This window comes from Centrocercus urophasianus, unplaced genomic scaffold (genome assembly GCF_019232065.1).
Source record: "Centrocercus urophasianus isolate 14NV4802_14NV808 unplaced genomic scaffold, USGS_Curo_1.0 seq_9, whole genome shotgun sequence".
NCBI classification, from domain to species: domain Eukaryota; kingdom Metazoa; phylum Chordata; class Aves; order Galliformes; family Phasianidae; genus Centrocercus; species Centrocercus urophasianus.
In genome coordinates, this window is record NW_024885532.1 from 24770912 (window position 1) to 24792359 (window position 21448).

General features: G+C 45.7%; 1 protein-coding gene across 2 annotated transcripts in view; it reads right to left on the bottom strand.

Moving 5' to 3' along the window:
* TMEM272 (transmembrane protein 272) overlaps positions 1–6134 on the bottom strand; it is a 14739-nt gene extending 8605 nt beyond the window's left edge. Inside the window, exon 1 of one of the 2 annotated variants that reach the window (XM_042839246.1) lies at positions 6077–6134. In XM_042839246.1, the coding sequence (XP_042695180.1) occupies positions 6077–6134 (58 nt within the window). The remainder of the gene's footprint in view (positions 1–6076) is intronic. The other variant, XM_042839247.1, reaches the window with a different exon arrangement.
* Between the last annotated feature and the right edge of the window lie 15314 nt (positions 6135–21448).

A 21448-nucleotide genomic window follows, 5' to 3' on the forward strand; every position in this document is an offset into this window, starting at 1 on the left:
AAAAAAAAAAAAAAAAAAAAAAAAAAAAAAAAAAAAGAAAAGAAAAAAGAAAAAGAAAAAGAAAATAAAGACAGTGTTATTGGAGTTTAGAAGTTCCACCAGTGCTTTGCAGTGTACAAGATGCAGGGGGAATATCACATTTATTGTGCAGCATCTGAGACGATGAGACCAGGAAATGGTCTGCTGCTCTTCCAGAGCTCAAGCCTCTATTTTTTGATTAATACATTTTAGTTCTTACATCAGCAATAAAACAATGAGAGACACAAAGTACTTTTGCTGCTACTACTTTTAAATATCTGACTGCAAAGGCTTTGTTAGCCTGCACCAGCTTCAGACACTGCCAGGTTATAGTGTGTGATAACAAGCAGCTCGCATGAGCTAATCCATGGCAACTGATGAGCAGTGTCTGTTTGCGAAGCAAATAGCAGCTGCAATGCCATTACACTCGGTTTTCCCTGATAGCTAAATAAGTGATCTTTATTGCACAAGTGGAGAGTTAGGGCTTAGTCTGGCTCCCTGACCCAGCTCAGCACATGGACACAAAGACAGGGAACAGCTTATCACTGGGTTACTCTAGCTCCATGGAGGGATACTCCAGGGGTGTGCATCAACTTTTCTCTTGGATGAGAGGCTCTGAGGTGCCTAGTTACTCCTCAGAAACCTGCTGCTGTTTCTGAATCCCCATACTTTCCCAGCACAGTCTGATGCAACTGAGGATGAGTGCTTACTTTTGCAGAAATCCAGTGTCAATGACAATGTGAGCAGCCTATCTTCTGCAAAGGCTGCCACATCTGTGCCTCATCATGGGCACTCTGCAATATTGAAGTGAGATGCTGCTCCTGAAAATGAGGGGGAAGCATAATGATGAAATTCTGCAGCGAGCGTCCCTGCAGAGCACTTCTTGATCTGCAAGTAGGTGCCTAAGAAAGCAAATGTGCAATAGGCGTAGACTGTGGAAGTAGGCATAAGTTGCAGAAGGGTTAAGAAAAGAGTAGTGTGCCTCCGTGGAAGATTATGAAAGAAGTCAGAGCTCATATCCCAGCACTGCAGCCTCTGCCAAACAATTTGCTCCCTTTGTGCAATGTGGGACTGGACACACTGCCTGTGACATGATGCTGTGCAGTGCAGCACAGGATGGCTGTGCAGTGCTGCCAAAGCATCACCATCAGGGTGCTTGTAGGAATAGGGAAACAGCACTGCCTCCATTTGCCAGAAGGAGAAACTGAATCAGAGACGTAGTGGCACCATCAAAATCTGGATTTTCTGCCTTGCAGTCACTTTTCACAGGAATCTATCCCCCCCCCACACACACACTGCTTGTGTTTCCTTAACAGGGAGCATAGAGCTCATACTTCTGTGCCTGAGAGATGACTGTCTTTCTCAGAAACAGCATGTTTATTATCTCTATGAATTGGTGGAGACTGAAGATATTTTGAGCTGAAGAAAGCACTTCTGTTCCTTTGTGCCACTCCTCCTCTCTCTGCCGGTTGGCCTCTCTCACACACATTCCTGCTCTGGCTCTTCCATGTCTTGAATTCGACACAGACCAGAAACTCCTCCTCTGCCTGAGTGATATCCTACCCTTGACAAAGCTCTTTCAAACACTGACACCCCAGACCCTTCCTTTTCACCAAGTGTCCCATTTCATGCCAGACATTCTTGCTGTTATGTTATCTAGACTATAATTTTCATCAGCTAGAGCAGTGTTTGAAGTTCAGTTGGACTTCAAACACACCCATGCACATCACCAGCAAGCAGTGCCCACCTCAACAAATGTACCTAGCATCCAAATGAATGCAGCTGAAGTGGGCAGGGGCTGCATCGATTCCCCAGTGTTGCCCTAGGTCCCGTCATCACAGTGCTGTCAGCAGCTCTGAGTGGAGTCACCAATCTGATGGAGGTATCAGCTCCTCCTGTTCCTGCAGGAGCAAGTTGGAGGTGGCACCGTGCCATTCCTTCACCGGGCAGTGCATGGATCAGTAGGGAGAGATACTGTGATGAGCCCTGAGAGGCTCAGCAAGGCCCACGTTTATGTGGGGCTGTGCATCTGGTACACAGCTGGCTCGTATATGTCGAACATCTCTACCCAGAAGCTTGATTTTGTAGGAGAGAAACGGGAGGTAGGGACAACTTGCGGCTCAAGAGAAAAAGATAATGGTTCATTAATTCTCCTCCCACAGCAGTCTCTGGGAATGTATTTACTCATTATCTTCCCATTCAGCCTTAGCCTCTTAGGTCTGGAATTGGAGGGGCAGATGCATCGTCTGGGAAGGCTTCCAGCGCTGTGTTCAACAAAGTGAGACTCTCAACAATTGGCTACGCAACTGGCAGAGCTAAAGACCGTTTTCCCCAATTCGTTGAGGGGGGGTTCAGAGCAACGCTCCTCAGATAGGACACACACACTCTGCCTGCATTTGCCTGGATTGTGCTGCCCCAGTCTGGTCTGAAGACAAATTGCTCAATAAAATGCAATTTGTCGCAAGGTAGCAAGGCAGTTCTACAGAAGGAGCTGCTGTCCATGCAGTTTCACACACGTGGCTAGCAATAGCTTTAAGTCAGCAGTATCACCACACCAGCCCGTCAGAAGAGCCCTGGGACCCAGTCCTAGAAAAAGAGGCAAGAAAAGACTGGCAGTCTCTAAAACCACAGCTGAGTGAGGTAAATGAGCCCAGGCATGGTTCAGAGGAACATCAGAAGAGCACCCGCTCTGAGGAGCTGCTGTCAGGGCATCAGGCAGCAGAGCCACTGCTGGGGCAGCCATTTTGTGATCGGCATGAGCAAGGCCCTGCTATGGGAGGCAACACAAGCAACCCTAATGTGCAGTCACAGCAGAGAAAGAGGAGAGGGAACAGCTTTCCATTTTGCACATTCCTTGAAATCTGTGGGCAGGAAAATCAGCAGGGTGGTGCAGAGCGCCTCCTGCACAGCAGGACTTTTCAATGCCATAAACCCACAGTTTAGCTGAGCTTTCAGTCTCCTGCCAGAGCTCCCCACACTCTTCCACTGCACGGAAGTAAATGAGCATGAAATCACCACCAACACCATGGCTGTGTGGCTTGGTCCCTCTTCTGATCTGAAGTGATTTATGACTACAGATCTTAATCTATCCACTTCGTGAATGGCATGCTTGTATGGCAGTAGTGCAGCCTGCTCAGGAGACCGCATGGCAAGCTCTCTGACAATATACATCATAATAAATGAGGTGTTGGGTACTTTAGCCACACTGTTCTATGGCCTGACAATTTTTGATAAAAAAGGAGAATATTTTTTCCAAATTTTGCGTTCATCCCAGGGTTTATCTTCATGGGCAAGTTGAGGAGAAAAGGTCTGGGTATAAATACACAGCAGCCCTTTCTCAGCTCCCACAGGATTCTGCTTTGAAAGGGGCTGACTTGCAGCAGTGTGGATGTCAGTAAATTTGGTTTACAGCCCGATACCTGGGATGCAGATGCGCATGGCAGCCTCTGAGAAGACTCCATGCCAGTGCAGCCTCATCTGGAGCACTGCGTGCAGCTTTGGGCACCAGAATATAAGAAGAATGTGGTGTCCAAAGAAAGGCTATGGAGATGGTGAAGTGTTTGGAGGGGAAGATGTATGAGGAGCAACTGAGATCCCTTGGTGTGTTCAGCAGAGGGCAGAGGAGCTGAGGGGAAGCCTGATGGCGGCTGCAGCTCCTCACAGGCAGCGGAGGGCAGCGCTGAGCTCTGCTCTGTGTGACAGCGACAGGGAACCAGGGAAAGGCGTGGAGCTGCGTCAGGGGAGGCAGCTGGGGGTGAGGGAAAGGGTCGGTGAGCATGGAACAGCCTGCCCAGGGCTGTGGGCACAGCACCAAGCTGCTGGAATTCAAGGAGTATCTGGACAAGGCTCTCAGACATAGACTTGAATTATAGGTGGTCCTGTGTGGAGTCGAGAGTTGGACTCGATGACCTTTTTGGGTCCCTTCCAACTTCTGATCTTCTATTGTTCTATGATTCTATGAGTTGAAATCAGCATTAAAGAGGAGCTGAAATAGGAATGAAGAAGCCAGAATCCATCGTTAACCTCAATTAACTTCTGGGAAGTGGGCCACTCATTTTGGAAGTGCATTAAGGCAGTTTCGGAGGATGCTGCAAGGATGCATGTGGAAAGCACTTAGGAAGCAGTGTCACAGTGTGCTATAGGGCAGTGTGGAAGGTAGCAGTGTAACAGAGTGCCTACACATCACAGGTATCTTCATCCACCTTTTACTCCTTCATGGTATTTGCAGGAAACATCTACAAGATTGAGAGAGCCTTGCAGAAGTCTCCAGTACCAGCGCAAGGTCACCATTGGAGGTGAAGAGAGTGCAATAAAGTTGAGCTGAAGACCAAACCCAATCTCAGTCTCCAGCTGTTTGCTATATGCCATTCATCACTGTCTGCTTAGAAAAGCTTGTATTACTGTGAAACAGGTCACTAGTAGCTGCGTACCCAAGTAAGCTATGCCAGCATCACAACACCTACAATTTAAGTTTCTGGTTGCAGGACTGACACCAGCAACACTGTTCTCCTCAGTAACAATTTGGAAAGGGGTGCCAGTAACCTGGGAACATTCAACCGAATGGTGAAGGTGTATACATAAAGATTATAGGCACTGCGGGGGTTAGGCAATATTGCAGAACAGCTTGACTGAATTTTATGCCATGTCTCTAGCTACTAAATTACAGCTATGTCATAACTTCAGTGCTGAATTTGGCCCCTTGTGCTTAATTTCCAGATGCACTTTTTAAATACAGTGTAGGCATTACATAAAGAGCCGCTGATTTGCTTTGCAAGAGACTCAGCATAGTGAATTAGCCTTTTATTATGTGGTCAGTTATTTAATATTGCCCTAATGTTCTGAGCTTAAATTGCTGTATGAAGAACGAAAATAACATAAATGATGCTGAGGAAGTTGGGTGACTCTTCAGAGTCATTTAAATATCAGGAAACTATAGGTACAACGTGGGCTGTGCTGAAATGCAATTTGAAAAATGTACACGGGGTGATGAGAAAATGTAAAATGAAGCACCAGGGCACTTTAGGGGAGTTTGCATTTTAACAAACAGAAAATCAGTTCGGGATGCAGTGGCTGATCTGTAGCTAAAGCCAAGTCGATTTTGAACTTAAATGTAAAGAGGAACTAAAGATAATGGGTCTCTTGGGGTGGTATTTCTGAGTTGCTTTACATAAGGGGGACTTTTGGGTATCCAAGAAGGTGCTCCTGAGGTAAGGAAGCAGGCATGAGATCAGAACTAATCCCATTCTTTCAAAAAACCTTCAGAAAGATCTTTTGTTTTCTCAGCCATCATTAAAGCTCGGGTACCAGCAGGGAACAGTGACGTTTTTCTCCTAACTAGTAGGAACAAAAATCAGAGGACACACTGCATTTGCCTTTTTGTTCCATGAACCTCTGGGCATTTCCCTGATACTCCTCCAGCACCAGCTCTAAGAGCAGTCCCAGCTGCTTGGCTGAATTCTGCTCTTCCACAACTGTTCATGCTAAAATGCACTTGGGACTCATCAGTGCTGCTGTTTGATCTGAAGGACTGCAAGGCAGCAAGGAGCAATGTGACTTAATCACAAGTTAAAGTTTGTTCTGAACTTTGAGAGCCGTTGAAGTGAAGCCAAAGAAATTCATATAAAAGACCCTGATCTCCATGGACTGACGACTGCAATAGGTTGTGTGGGTGAAGTATCAATTAGGCTGAGTGGTCAAGTGGATGAAGGAGTTTTCTTCTCTGTACATCTGAGTGGAATTAGAAACTGCTGTTGATTAAAAGTGAAAGCAAAAATTGTGTGCAACTCAGAGTGAAAAGGAGATACAGTCAGTGGGAGTTTTAAACATATTGGCTCTTAACCCTCTGCTCAACCTGCTCTGATCCACGTAACAGTACAGGTAGATACTTTAGAGATGCAACTGCTGCTGGATGCTCTATCAGCACTTAAAATCACTTAGGAAAGGAAAAGGAAAGCAGGGAAGTCAAGGAAAATTCAGGTGGGACTTCGTTCTAGGCTTATTTCTATTAGCTGTGGAGCTGTTTAAATACAGAGAGAGGTTACTCCCAGAGCAGCCTTACCATTGCTGGCAATTTTGGATATGCAGCGGTGACAAGCTTTCTCCAGGCCAGCCGGCATTGTGAAGCACCTTTTGGGCTGTCTGTGGGGATACAGAAGTGAATACAGTTATGAAAATCAAAAGCAGTGTCTTCAACTAACTAAATATCTTGGCTCAGAGTGATTCACACACTTCTGTAGTCTTTCACTATCCTGAAGACCCCCCCAAATCAGCCCCAAATGCGGGCAGTGAAAGCATGATGCACTCAGAGTTGAACACCCTGGGAGATGCTTTCCTTCTCTGGCCTTCACAGCCTCTCAAGCCTGGTTTTCAGTGGCATAAAACTGCTCCTCCGTTGCTCCTTGCCTCGCCCATTGCTTTTTGCCACCCTACTCACGCACAGTTTGTACAGTGCCGGATCCGGGTAATTGTGAAGAATTGGACAGTAGCCATGGAAAATGTACACATCTGCCAAAGATTCTGGTAAGTAGGGGGGTGGGAGTAACCAGAGCCCTCACTTTTGGTGGGTAGCACAAAGTGCATCTGACCTTGTGAGAAAGCTCAGTGACGGAGGTACAATTTGCTACACAATGCAGATCTCTGCAAATATTATTTAGTGAGCAAAAGTGAAGTAAAGAAAAGGGGAAAAGAGGGGAAGAAGATACTTTTGAGATCAGGGACTGTTCTGAAGAGGGACGTGGAATGGAAACTACAAACCTCAGGGAGCTCAGAACACAATGCCTTTCATTAGAAAGTAGCTGGATTAGAAAGTAGGTCTTTGTAATGAAGAACTTTTATGATGGGGTGAGGGATGAGCAGCCAGTGAGTCATCCAGGCTGGGCATAAAACAGCATTGGACAGTTAAATAGTCCAATCCAGTGCTGATGAGAGTGTTCACAGGACTTTGGAAAGCTCTCACACTCATGTGCACATGCTCCAAGCCTTCGGGACAGGTCCACCATCAGCACCAACTGGGTGAATAGGTGGCGAAAAATGAGGCTGGGGTTGTTCTGAGGTGCAGAAGAAATATTGATCAGAAAGGGACATGTGGGTAACGGCTAAACTACTGGAAGAAACAGATCCCAAATCACACCTCCTCTCCCTGTGGTCTCAGGACACAGGACACGAAGCCTGCTAGGATGAAGATGAACGAGACCAAGCACAGCCCACTACTAATTATTTTGCTGTAGGTCATTTCTGCTCAGCTGCTGTAGCTTGCTATCTCGTGATAATCGCGATACATGTTGTGCAGAACCATTTTTCACTTCTTATGCATGTACCTATCATAAGAGCTCTGCTGAGTTCCCAGCAAAGGACTCTGTTATTTCAGACTTGTCGAAGGAGCAAAAGGAATAGGAATGCATGTGGAAGAGGCAGGAATGGAGGAAGATGCCCCAAATCAGCTTCTTTAAAATTCTCTAAAAAGCAGTATTTTAAGTGTGCCACATTCTGTTCCAAGCTGACCTGAAACCCATCCAGCACAGTTTCTCACTGTGCATGCAAAGCCCAAGCTGGCCCAAACCCTACAAAGATTGCAAGGCCCCAGAGAGGAGGTGAAGACAAAATTGCACCAGCCAGGCAACACATGGCCATATACCCACACCATCACATGTCCAATCCCCACCATATATGGCTGAGATGTGCAAGCACAGAGACCACAAAGATGATAAAGAGCGTGGAATAGAGATTGTCTATGTCCTCAGGGAGGGCATACTCCTCCTCCAGGCACCACAACCTTCCTCCAAAGAGCAAAATCTGGGCTTTGGATTGCAACTACTGACAAATATTTGAAGAAAGGAAATGGGCAGTGTTGCACGCTCAGGGAAAACAGGAAGAAGAAAGGGAAACTGGTAGTTTCCAAAAACAATTGATACCCTGATTTTAAACTTTAAAAGATTTGGTGAAAGTTCTTAGAATGTGCATAAATAGACATTAATTTTGAGTATGTCACTGGCTAGTGACAGTAATATTCCAAGTTATGTAAAGAGATCAGTAATACTAGCCTTTAGATAGCTTCATCTCCAGAATCACTTTTGTGGCTTCTTACAGAAGCCTTGCTAACAAAATTAATGCTGTATTAAAAATTGATTGGGTACCAAATTGTCCTGAGCAGAACTGTGTGTGGATGGGAATGCTGTATTTCTGTAAGCAGAGGGTAAAATGCATTCCATCTAAATTAACTCTCACTTTACACTGAAGTAAAGAAAGTGAAAACAAACCGAGGGAGGACTCAGTGTACGTGAGCATGTCCCCATCTAGCGACGGAGTCCAGAAATGACCGAAAGAGAGTTCTGGGCTTGCAGTTCTAACAGGTAAGATAAAGCAAATCATGATGGCTATGAACAGAACATTCACACAAGGGCATAGTGCACATAATTACTAGGAGAGGGCATCAACCTATCCCTCAGACTCCAGATTTGACTCCTGCAGGACTCACAAATCCCTACAGAATTCCCCTAGATAAACGCATGCTGCCCCATTGCCCAGCCTTTCAGCATACCTGCAGAAGCTTCTGAGCGTTGCAGATGAATATTTTCCTCCATGCCGAAGCATGAGGGTGCTGAAGTGCTATTCAGCAGGCAGGCAGGTAGGGAATGGCTTTGCTGATATTGGGAACTGGCACTGTCCGAGCTTAAACGTTGGCTGAAACTTGCTGTGGTGCAGCATGCAGACCCATGGCATGCAAAGGCAGTGCAGGTGACCCCCCACACAGTCCCTGCTCCCAGTTTGCTGGAGAGTTGGGAAAGTCACATGCAAAGGGGAAAACAGCCACAGCCAGAAAAAAAATGTGACAGACAAGAGCAGGCTTTTGGCTCACCTCTCGAAGGCTGTTCCCAGCTAGCAGCAGAGCTCAGTCCCTGCAGCACAGATGCTACAGTCTGGTCCTCTCTTTATTTTGGGCAGTTATAGCTTAAACTGTTGTGCTGGTTATTATTTTCACCCTAAATGTTTCATTTATGTGGGTCAAAAGAAGAAGAGCGCTGTGACTCACAGCATGAGCCCAAATGAGGACCGTTTGTTTCCACACTTATCCTCCAGTACTCAGTCTGCTCCAACTTAGCTGTGCCCGCTCCCCACTTCAGATGCTCCATGCAGGAGTGAGGAACGCAGCAGGCAGCTTTTCCCATGCTTCCCAAAGCCTCAGCTCCCACCCGATGTGCCGAAGGGTGCAGGATCCCACTGAGAGCTGGTCCCTTACCTGAGAGCACTGTAGGATCTGAAGCACTTCACCAGCACACGTGGGAGACGGGGCTGTGAGAGCACGAAATCCAGCCTTCAGCAGGAGCCCAAAGGGAGAGCCCACTTCGAGATGACGTCTTTATTCCTCCCAGTCTCTCATTTGCACACCTCTTGCCAGCCTGAGGGATGTGGGATGCACTGATGCAGGATGAGGGATGTGGGATGCAGGAACACAGCCGTCAGAGCTGAACCCCCCTCATTTCCCACTCCCACAACTGCAGACACAGCCCACTCGGGCAGCTCCACCACACAGCAGGGGAAAACAAAGGGCCCAGCTCAGCTGTGCCTCTGCCGGAGGGAAAACAGTGATCCCTTCACTAAAGCTCTCATTAAAGATATATATATGTACATCCTAAAATCAGTAGCAAATATGAAGCACTTAGTCCATTCTTCGTGCAGTTTCCCCCTTCCTCTCAGTGCAATTGATGATATTTAGCACATCCAAAGAGCTGGCTCGCTGCTATTTCTCTTGTGGTGGAGGTCTGTTTGTAAGGGGAATTCTTGCCTCCTGTCAGCAGGTGACAGTTTGCTGCCTCTGGGCTTATTGTGTGCATGGCACTGCTTTATGGAAAGCACTTGTTCTGTGCAAGAGGAAAGTGGATTTCATGCACAGAACTTCTCCAGGATAAGTGGCAGCACAGCTCACTGCAAATATAACTGCCAAGTTAGAGCATTGCTAGAGGTGCTGCACTGAGAAAAGGGCTTCAACGCTGGGGTCAGGCAAGGAAAGGAAAATGAAGGTGTTTGACAGTGGTAACTTCACATGCCTTTGGGTCAGCAAGTGTGTGGGGGACTTAAACACAAACACTGAAAGTGAAGAAGAGATGTGACTTGCAGCACCAAAAGCACAGCACTTCCAGGAGCAGGAAGTGTCATATCAAGGGGCAGCAGCAAGTCCTAGGGAAGGAACCAGGAGTGTGAGAACACAGCAAACATAGGGTAAAATCCCACTTTGAGCTGATTCTGCAGGTATAAAGCAAGACAATTTCAGAAAGAAAAATAATTTTGCTCATTTGGCTTTAGATCCAAGATTGGAATCTTGTAGAATTTTGGTTAAGGGACTTTGGCAGCTAAGCAAAGAGGAAGAACAAGGTTTTTCTTCATTGCCCTTTAGCAGGGGTTGGTTTAGCACTTAAGCAGGGAACCCAACCTTTCTGTAGGGTCAATGAAGGAAGTAGGAACACTCTCCTGGAAGCCTCCTGATGTTCTCCATTGGTGTTCCAAGAGGTACAGCATGAGGACACAGACGTTTGTCGCAGATTGATTGTATGCAACCTGAGTTTTAACAGCAATTTACAGGTTCTTAATAGTTTTGCAGTAAACTGCAAGGTTAGTAGCAGTTAATCAACACTTAATCATTAGCCAATTTATCACAGTGATTCAATAGAATTTACTACAGTCAAATACAGTGACTTACTTAAAGGCTGAGTGGCTGAACTAGAGAACATGATGTTGTGTGGTCCTAATTCTTCTTTGTCATAATGCAACAAGCACCGTGCCATGAGTTCCCAGGTCTCCTAATGGTCAGTGTGTGGAGAAAAAGAGCCCTGTTGAAATGCAGTCTTTCATCTGCTTGTGTTCATTCTCAGTTTGCTTTCCTTCCATTCAATACTTTTACCATAGGCCTTTCTCCTAACTCAATGACTCGGTCATCAAAATCAGCACAAAAAAATAGTCCCCCATCTCCCATCTCTGTTGCTATTTTCAAATTGGAAGAATCTGGTTTTGTTTTCTTAAGTGCTGCATGGGATCAGAGATGTCACATTTTCTTGTAAAAAATATCATCATACACTGAAAAATAAACAGTCCATGGGAAAGAAATCCAGTTTACATTTCATTTCTTCCACTGTTTAAGGCAAAAATTGTACTTAACTGCTGAGAAACGCTCTGCTGGCTCGGGGGAAACCAATCACCAGGACTGACACTTTGCAGCATTTCAGTGACCGACTGTGGGGATGTCAGAAGCTGCAACATTCAGTCATCACAGATGATCTTGGCAAAAGATTATGGGGATCAGGAGTCCCCATGGGAAGGGCCACTAGTGTTGGTTGTAACTGATCAGTGGTGATGCTTTGGTGCCATTAAACTGCTTGATTCCTGTGATTTTGAAGGAGAGTTTCATGCAGCCTTGAAGCGTTGTTGATGCAGAGAATGCCCTGCTTGGTCCAAAGGCCACCAGGTCAGTGTCCCCGAGTTCCTGGATGGTCTGGAAGCTGCAGAGCTCGATGTGAGAGGAGCTTCACAAGTGTTTTGTGAAACACTTTTTTGCCCATTGATTCATGCAAAATCACACAGTCTCTTCTCACTCACATCACTAAGGAGCTTTCTTTTGTGTGGCTGTCACAATAAATTACAGAGCAGTGTGAAGCTGCTGCTGTGGATATTTCAGTTCCTCAGCTTCTGCCTTAAAGATTGTCTTGGGGAAGTCAGCTTTATTTGTCAGTCTCCATGGCAGCTTATTGGGCCAATGCCCAAGAGGCAAAGCAGAAAATGAGACAATATCAGACTGCCTGCTTCACACTCCTCCTTTCTCAGGACAATTTACTCTGCTGTAATCTAGGCCTAAGAAACAGAAAATGAGAAAAGGACCAAATGTTCTGGATAAACTAAGGAGAAAGCAACTTCAATAAAAGTCCAAATGGGACAAGTGCTGGTGTGGCAGCTCTCCCTCATCAGGTTACTTAGGGGATTGCTGTTTCCTACTTCAAATCTGCAGCACAGAAGCAGGGTGGGACTGCATTTGCCTAGGAAAGTAAATTATGGGACACAAAGCTGTGGCTGAGGACATCTGTGAGCCTCCAGCCCTGCATGCTGAGAGAATATTCTGTGAAAGCAAGAGGAGATGCTCCTGGGCCCACAGCCACTGACCAGGGCGAGGTGTCCAGACCCCACTTGCTCATGCCTTTGAGCCTTCAGTGCCTATCAAATGTGACTGAGCTTGGCAAAAGGATTCAAAAGCTTTTGGAGGGAAAAGCCAAATTGGCAAGGCCCAGGGCTACAAAACCACACGGAGCGTTTCTGTAGGAAGCCAGGATCAAACAGAACACTTGTGTACGAAAAGTGACTAACAAAATAATTTTTAGGAATGTGCTCTGTTCTCCTGTGATGAAAAAAGGGCTTTCTTTCCCTTGTGCTGGATTGGATTCATCAGGGAACGTCTCCCACTGGTAACGCAGGACGCGAGCTGAGGCTACGTGAGGCCCATATCTTCTCTCTTTGTGCCACCACTGTATGCTGGACAAGCGTGTAGAGTTTGTAAATCCCTGGGCAATCCCTTGAAAAAATGAAGTGGGGAAAAAGGATGAGCTCCTCACACAAGGGTGCCACAAAACCATGAAACATTTCTGGCTTAACTGTGCTTCACGCCGGAGTATAAGGGAATGTTATCACAGCTGAACAAAATGCCAAACTCTCTTAGCAGCAAAATGCCTCCTTTGGTATGGTAACAGGAATAAACCTCTCCACTCTAACGTACATATGATTAAAAAAAAGCCAACAACTCATAAAGGTTTTACAAACAATGAAAGGAGCCGAGGCCTTTAAAATTACTGTGCGTAAAATACAGTAATTGAAATCAGCTGTTTAATTTGCAGTTCTGCAGATCAGAGCTAATATTCCCACTGTATGCAGCCATAAATGAAACATATTGTTCCACTGACAACAGAAGAAAACGTTGTGCATTTTCATTTGCTTTATTTGATGTTTTTTTCACTTATAAAATATGCTTTTTGCCCCCTGTCCATCCATTTATCTTAAAGGACCCCAACACCCCCTGAGGGGGGGGGTTTATCTGTTCAGCAGAACCATAAACACTTAACCCTCCAAAGGCAAATCCCTCTCTGCAGCCTTAACGTGTGGGAAACAGCCACACATTTAGTGTAGAGTGACTACAGAATGCAACAGCAATGAAAGTTGTGGAAGGATTTCAAAGCAGAACACTGCAGAGTGATTAGGTGACTCCATACACGTGGAGGGTGGAGTTCACTGCAGTATTCGGATTCATGGAGCTTGGAATTTCTGGTTCAAGTCTCCCATGAGGATCTGGGAAAAGCAATGGCTTCACTTAGTTCCCTAGGTGCCAGCATCCAGTCTCAGCTGAGATGCTCTGTTTATTTTGCCTGGCCTGAAGCCACTAGAAGGGTTTTCTGTAGGCATCATGTCATACTCACTCGTGTCATACCTGCCTCAAACAATCCTACAGGCTTATACTTAGCTGAGCAGCTCTTGCATTGGTTATATCTGCAGTGAGATGAGAGGTGAGGCACCTACACAGCCTGTAAAGGCCCATATTGCTGACAGCCTCATTTAGGTATCTGCAGTCCATATCCCAGCACCATTCTTGAACAAGCAGGAAATGCAGGACATGGGTTTGTGTTTCTTTCTTCTGTGTGGTTGTGTTGAGGGTGCTGGAGCCCCATATACAAGGGAGAAATACCTGCAGAAATAACCCTCCCCTCTACGCATTTGTGTCTACCTAGGTTCAAGGGGAGAGATCCAGCTCACTAGATGCTTGTCAGGAAGGTGCTTTGGCAACAGCCACATGTTTCCACATGCAGAATAGCATTGTTTCATGGCTGGAGAAGAAGATATCTAAGGTAGGACAGGGGTATGTTCACCTGCTCAGGTCACTAGGGGAGGAAAACATTGTTCTTGGAGGAGATACTGAGGGAGGACAGAATATGGAACCAGGGAGGAGTGTGAGAGTTAAGCTGGTGGTGGAGGCAAGGAAGGGTCAGTGAAGCCCTTTGGAAAGAAAGTGCCTTCTTCAGCAGTGAAATTTCCTTCCAGGCCAGTTTCTATTTGATTAAGTGCCCAGAGCCTTTGGGGACTTCAAGGTCTTCCTCTGACAAGAGGAGGTGGTCACAGCTCTCCAGGCAGCTGGAGCGGTCCTGGCATGGCACAACAGACCCTGTATTTTGGGCTCCTTTTCAGAATGTTCAAGAGCTCTCTGTATAACTGAGCTACAGATGCCAAAAGGTACAATTTTAGGTCTAATTGCAGTTGTATGAATGCCAAGTCAGGAGCCAGCTCAGCCTGGATCTAGACTTAATCAGGCCTCTGGCTGATACCCAAGCACACAGACTCAAACGGTCCTCTTCTGGTGAAACATTGGGTCTATTTGTTGCTGCTCCTACTGAAAATCTGTTTCAGAAGAGTGTTGTTAATTGAGGACTGGTTATAAGTTACAAAATCCTGAGGGTTTTCTTATTCCTTTGTGGATGTCTGTGTACCTCAGTCCTCAGCAGATGGCACTGTGTTCAAAGGTTGACTCCGGACAACACAAGGGAGGACAAGCTGTCCAATCAGGTGTAGAGGTGTTTCTACGGGTTTGGGGTACATAAGGAAGTTCCCATTACCTGACTGGCAAGATGCTGCACAAAATGAGTCAAGAGCAGGGAAAATAGTTGAAATCAAGTTACGTTTCCATGGAGAGAACATGTGGGCTCTCAGTGCCTGCAGAACAACCCTTGGGGGAAGAACCATGGTGCCCACCATGAGCACACAAGGATGGAAACCCCATCCACGTGGACATAGGTGTGAGTATGAGATACAGATGTCTTGTATTTTCACTCAGTTTTATCAGGTGCAGAACTTCGGCTTCCTGGATCCCCAGCCTTCGGCACAGTTCCCTCTGCAATAACAGAAGGAGAAATAGAGTGGGAAAAAGGAGAGGCAGAAGAAGCAGAAGGAATGAAGACACAAAGCAGAGATGTTACTGTTAGTACTGCGCTGTTCAGCTCTCTATCTTCTTTTAGTTTGCTTTTTGCATTGGTTAAGAGTAAGCAGAAGACTGACAAGGTGCTTGTGTGTCTTGATTCTTCCTATTCACAGGTGGAAAAGAGAAGAGCAGCAAAGAAGACACTTGATATGTTCTGATGACAGTAATAGCATGGTCAAATCTCATTTCAAATCACACCAAATTCAATATAGGCCTTGAGTAGTGTCCTCAGCAGAAACCCAGCACAGAAGAATGATGTCAGTGCTCTTTAGTCCGAGGCAGAATAGAACGAGGTTATTCAGCATTTTCCACTAGTCTTCAAAAATAATGCACATAGGAGGCCTTCAGTGCTGATTTGCTCTAAATTGAATGCTTCGTGTCTTTTCTTTGAAGTATAGTTGCATTCATGGGATGCTGAGATCTGTAAATCCATCATAGATGGATGTAGGAAACAATAAAAATTAGCTAAGAATAACGTAGGACTAGAGTTCACCTCACCTTCAGCCAAATTACTAAGAAAGCGTGTCACGATGTCTATTTAACATCTCCAAGGGTTTTGAAAGCTGCACTGAAAACGGAGTGTAACATTTTGTTGGCCATACTTTGCTCTGTATGTGAGAGAGATCTGTGCAGTACTTGAAAGAAAAGGTCTTTGTCCCTTCTGGAATCTGCTCAGCTCAAATCCTGCCTGCGTGTAAAAAAAATCTGTTGGACCCCGACCTAAAACATAAAAAAGCAGCTGTGGTTTATTTGTTTGTTTATTTTTAATCTTCCCATTCTGTGTGTTTCCCTTTGTATTTGTGTTTGAGGTGCTACACTGGAGATGTTCATAGGGACTGTTTCTCTTGTTCAGAGCCTGAGGTCATTTCTGTGCTCTCTCCCCAGAGCACTGATTGCCTCGGGATGCTTACAGCCTAGCAACTGACATCTTATTTGCAGGAAAGTTCATCCATGCTTTACCTCAGATTTTGGCCATTCGCTTCCTCCCCAAGAGATACTGATTGCTGATGCTGTCCTTCCACATGCGCCCAGTTCACTCAGCTATTCAGGGTGCCACTTACAGAGTGCTGATGAGAGGGCACTGAATAGGACAAGACAATTTCCCCCACTTAACATCTCTTCTACACATTTAAAGCTTGCCAGTGGAAGAGAGCACGATGAAAGAGCAAGATTGAAAGAACTCATCATTTTTCCAGACTATTTGGAACAGATCATGGGCTTTATGCTGATGGGGATGGATGCAAAGAGACGTTAACCTTTGCTTCACTAGGCAGCTGATTGGGCTCCATGTATCCCCACAGTCAATGTAAATCATAGAGTCATAGAATCACAGAAAGCCTTGGGTTGGAAGGAAGGGTTAAAGATTATTGAGCTGCAATCCGTTGCCATGGGCAGGCTTGCCACCCAGCAGCTCAGGCTGCCCAGGGCCCCATTCAACTTGGCATTGTGCATTTACTTGGCCATGGGCACCCATTGCTTCTATTATGCAAGAACAGAAGATCCGCGTGGAGTGTAATACATACTGAGCTCATCCTTAATGCACATAAACCTTCGCTGGTCAATCTTGCTAAAGAACACAGAGGTCACTTAGTAGCTGTGAAGACACTTCTTGTGTGATCTCTGCTTCTGAGCTGTGGAGAAGAGGTGACCGTGCACACTGTTCTCTTCACTAAATGTTCTGTTTAATCTGTTCAGACTCAATCTCCAGGCCAGACACTGTCCTATTCCATAAAATGCAGTATGCAGGCTATGTGCCAAGCCTAGTGGGAGCCCTGCGGGTTACAGTAATGAATAAACACCCGGTGAGTCTTATTGATCAACACTGCAGACTTTTTGGGGTATTGGGAAAATAACAATATTTGCTTGAAATTAGAACACAATGACCTATGTGCATTGTGAGGCATCATGATACATCGAAACAGCAGAGAAGAAAAAAAAAAGACAAGAATTGCCTTCAGAAAAGGCAGAAGTGTGGGAAATGAACCTACAGGGTTCAGCTAGCTTATCCTACTAAGACAAAGGCTGAGTGGTTACATTTAATCCCTATGAATATATCAAGGATAAAGAAAAGAACAAAATAAAAAATGGATTTGGAGCGAATGAGTATAAATGGGCCATGAAATAGAAGCTGATTTGTAAACATCAGAGCAGCAAGAGTCTGGAACAGCTTTTTTGTGCCAGTAGGAAATGTCTTTTATTAATGATCAGCTGAGAAGACCACACGTGGTCACATCTGGTCTGAAACTTCAGGCCGTGTAGAACTGCTGAGTTGAATTTCACTAGATTAACTGAAAGCCTGGAGTGGAGATCTTCGGTTGATTTTTGTTCAGTGTTTTTATGTTGGTTTTTTTTTTTTTTTTTTTTGGCTTGCGCTGAGGTGTTTGGAATAGGTTTGCTAAGATCATTTCTCAGTATTTCTGAAGGTATTTGACTGTACATGAGGTTGTTCAGGGCGGTGAGAAGGTTACAGTGGAAAGACATCTCTCCATCCTATTATTGGTTTTGTATGATGGTGTGATGGAGTATCTCTGAGACAAAGACACTGAGGGCTTTTTTGTTGTTTTTTTGCTGAAGATGTGATTTACGAAAGGGTCTGTAACCAAAACTGGGCTTTGATACACCACTAGAATGTGCCCAAAGTTCCCCCCACCAAACAAAAATCATCTCCTTAAGCTCTCATAAAGGTCAATTAAGGTATTTTGTGATTCTCTAACTCCAGTTCTCTCATTTTCTCTCTAAAAATGTCTGCTTCCAAAGTCCAAATATACCCGAGCACTTGCAGTAGCAACAATTGGTCCTTATGTGCATGGATGGTAATGTTTCCAGGAAACACACCTTTGAACGGCTTAGCTCCTCATGAACAGAACTTAAAGCACCCTGAGGAGCCAACAGTGTGCGCTTTGAGCCAGCAGTGTGCGCTTGCAGCCCAGAAGGCCAACTGTGTTCTGGGCTGCATTAAAGAAGGGGTGGCCAGCAGGGAGAGGGAGGTGCTTGTCCCCCTCTACTCGGCTCTTGTGAGGCCCCATCTGCAGCACTGCGTCCAGGCCTGGGGCCCCCAGTACAGGAAGGTCGTGGAGCTCTTAGAGCAGATCCAGAGGAGGGCACTGAGATGATCAGAGGGCTGGAGCACCTCTCCTGTGAGGAAAGGTTGAGGAATTCTATGATTCTACGGCAGGTGAGAAAACCTGACCAGACAGCTGTAAACATCGATCAGAAAGTGACTGGTGCAATTCTAATGATGGATGAAGGACCACATTCTTGAGGTGCCAAGCAATCCCTCACTCACTCAAGATCCCTTCCACTGTCACCAGTGTGTGCCAGATGCCCACATGCATCAAGGTCTGCACTTCTGTCAGTATTGCACAGCCCTGTTAAGGTGTTCAACAAATGCTGTTTTCCAGTAGCATGGCCATAATTGCTAGAATCTTTGGGTCTTTATATTTTTGATAGTAGGAGATGATAAGAAGGAGTCATACCAAGTAAATAGATACACATTTTGCATCTATCCCTAAGATTTCACTCTAGTAAGAGAATGGGTCTAAACTAGGTTCAGACTTCCCTCTGTATTCAGCCCCAGTGAGGCTGCACCTTGAGTACTGTACTCAGTTTTGAGCCCTTCTCTCAAGAAAGACATTGAGGACCTGGAGTTTGACCAAAGAAGAGCAAAAAAGCAGTGAAGGGTCTGGAGCACAGGTCTTATCAGGAGTGACTGAGGGAACTGGGATTGTTCAGTCTGGAGGAGGCTCACAAGGGAGACGTTATAGCTCTCTACAACTTCATGAAGGGAGGTTGTGGCGAGGTGGGGGTTGGCCTCTTCTCCTGTGTAATCAGTGATTGGACTAGAGAGAATGGCCTCAAGTTGCACCCGGGGAGATTCAGGTTGGACATTAGGAAAAATTTCCTCTCCAAAAGAAGAGAAGGTTACTCACTGGAATGGGCTGCCCAGGGAGGTGGTTGAGTCACTGTCACTGGAGATGGTCAAGAAATGTTCAGATGTTGTACTGAGGGACACAGTTTAGTGGGTCAGTATTGGTGGTAGGCGGACAGTTGGATGATTGTAGAGGTCTTTTCCAGCCTTAGTGGTTCTATGATTCTATGATTCTGACTTGTCAGCCGTTAGTTCTGCACTCTTAGAGATACCTGCAGAAACCCAATGAGTATTGTTTTGATAAAAACTGAAAGAGTGTTTGCAGACTTGTGGAAAAAGATGGTACAATTTAGTCATTTTCTGTGAGATAATAATGTTGTAATTGAAAACTGTACTCTGATATAATTACCCTACATCTTTATAAGGCTGCCTCAGGAGCACAATGAAAGAACAGTTTTACCACATCATGTGAGGAAAAGTACTCCAAGTACCATCTCATGCACATTCTTGAGAGAGAGCCGTCATAAAATCAAAACATTGTCCTAATTTGATCTGCTAACCTCTTATGGCAGGATGTGAATGAAGATTTAGGTACAGAAATCAGAGGCAGACTTAAAGTGGGACATGCCAGGTGCCCTGCTACACTTTGGGGTAGGGATATGTTGTTTTCTGCCAGACAACCTGTAGAATTCAACTCTTTGAAAAGGTTGATAACGGCAGGACAAGGGGAAATGGCTTTATGTTGAGGGAGGGAAGATTGAGGTTGGATGTCAAGGGAAAGCTCTTTACTAGGAGAGTGGTGAGGTGCTGGCACAGGCTGCCCAGAGAGGTTGTGGATGCCCCGTCCCTGGAGGTGTTCAAGGCCAGGTTGGATGGGCCCTGGGCAGCCTGGTCTGGTATTAAATGTGGAGGTTGGTGGCCCTGTATGTGGCAGGGGTCCATCACCTCGTGATCCTTGAGGTTCCTTCCAATCCTGGCCATTCTGTGATTCTCTGAATAGGCTGTAATTCCTCGGTGTCTAAAACAGCACTGGCTGCCTGTGTGTAGGCGGCTGGATGGCTTCCTCTGTGCCAGAGCTAAACTTGTTATCCTGAGGAGTTATTCAGCTGAACCCAAAAAGGTTGAGAGAGAAGAAGAAACCACTCCTTGTTTCTCCCTGCATTTGTTCTGTGCTCTGGGTTGGGCAGTACTTTTAAGAGAGAGCCTGTTCTGCTTTTGCAAAGAAACCAGTCCAAAAGTTGCTGTGCAGAGCAGGCCATCCCCAGACTGAGGCCCAGGTCTGGAGAACATGGCATGACCATCAGTGGTCTCCCTCAGTGTTAAATCTAAAAGATCTCATTTCTGCAGAGAGGTTTTTGGCATCACCTTGGAGTGTGAACTGCCATCTCTGAGCACACTACAGCAGCACTTTAGCTTTGGCACTTCAACAGTAGCCAGTGCTTATAACCAGTGCTTATAAGCACCTATAACCTCTTTTTCCTCTGGCTGGCTTGGGGAAGATGTCCACTGTATAATCTGAAAGCTCTCTCATCCTCATGTTGCTTTATTCTTATAAAGCCAGACATAATGAAAACCTGTAAGTCTTCCTCCAGCATCAGAAAAGCAGGAGCTAGTTTGGGCAGGGCTATAGTGCATGCAATAGGATGGTGAATATGTGCATAGTTTATCTAGGCTAGAGAGGACCTAGTCTAAAACATCTCTAATATCACAGTCCACTACAATATCCACGGCAAAATTAGCTAAGTAGAAACTTCATTTTAAGGGACGTTTTATTTGCAGTTTTTAATGGGCTGAGAGTGCCTTGCCGGGTCTTACAGGGATGACTACAACCAAACTGTCATGACCTGTCATTGCTAACTGCTAACTGCAACCCTAGGGAGAAGAAATGCAGCAGGTCCTATTTACTGGCAGTTCTGCCAACCCTCCAGTGCCACAGAAAGCACAGGAAGAGCAGAGCTGGTATCAGGAACTCCTTCAATGAGGGAGGAACATGTGGTGCTTCAGAAGCTGCTCAGAAACTCAGTATGTTCCTGATAATCGACTTTTGATACATTTGCTCATTTAATTTTTCCATTCTTCTAAGCATGTGGTGCAGCACCACTAAGCACCCCTAGATGAGACAGCCCAGCTCAGAGTATGTGCCAGTTATTGCTGGGATTATTCTCATACAACGTGGGATAAACTGACGGGTTAGGAGCTCCAGAATGGAGCAGAAGATGGCTGCCTTTCTACTTTCCCCTGCTGTGAGAACCCAAATAACAATCATAGAAACATAGAATCCCTGGAGGCACTCAAGACCAGGCCTGGCACTGGGCAGCCTGGTCTGGTGGTTGGCGACTCTGCCCATAGCAGGGGGGTTGAAACGAGGTGATCTTGTGGTCCTTTTCAACCCAGGCCACTCTATGATTCTATGATTCTATGGTTCTATGATTCTATGATTCTATGATTATTTGTGTATGTGCAAAGGATCAGGAGAAGATACACACAGGGCTTTGGGTTATTGTCCCCTGCTGGCCAGCAACTGCCAGAGCATTCCCGCAGGTGCAGAGCCTGTTACCCTCTCTAGC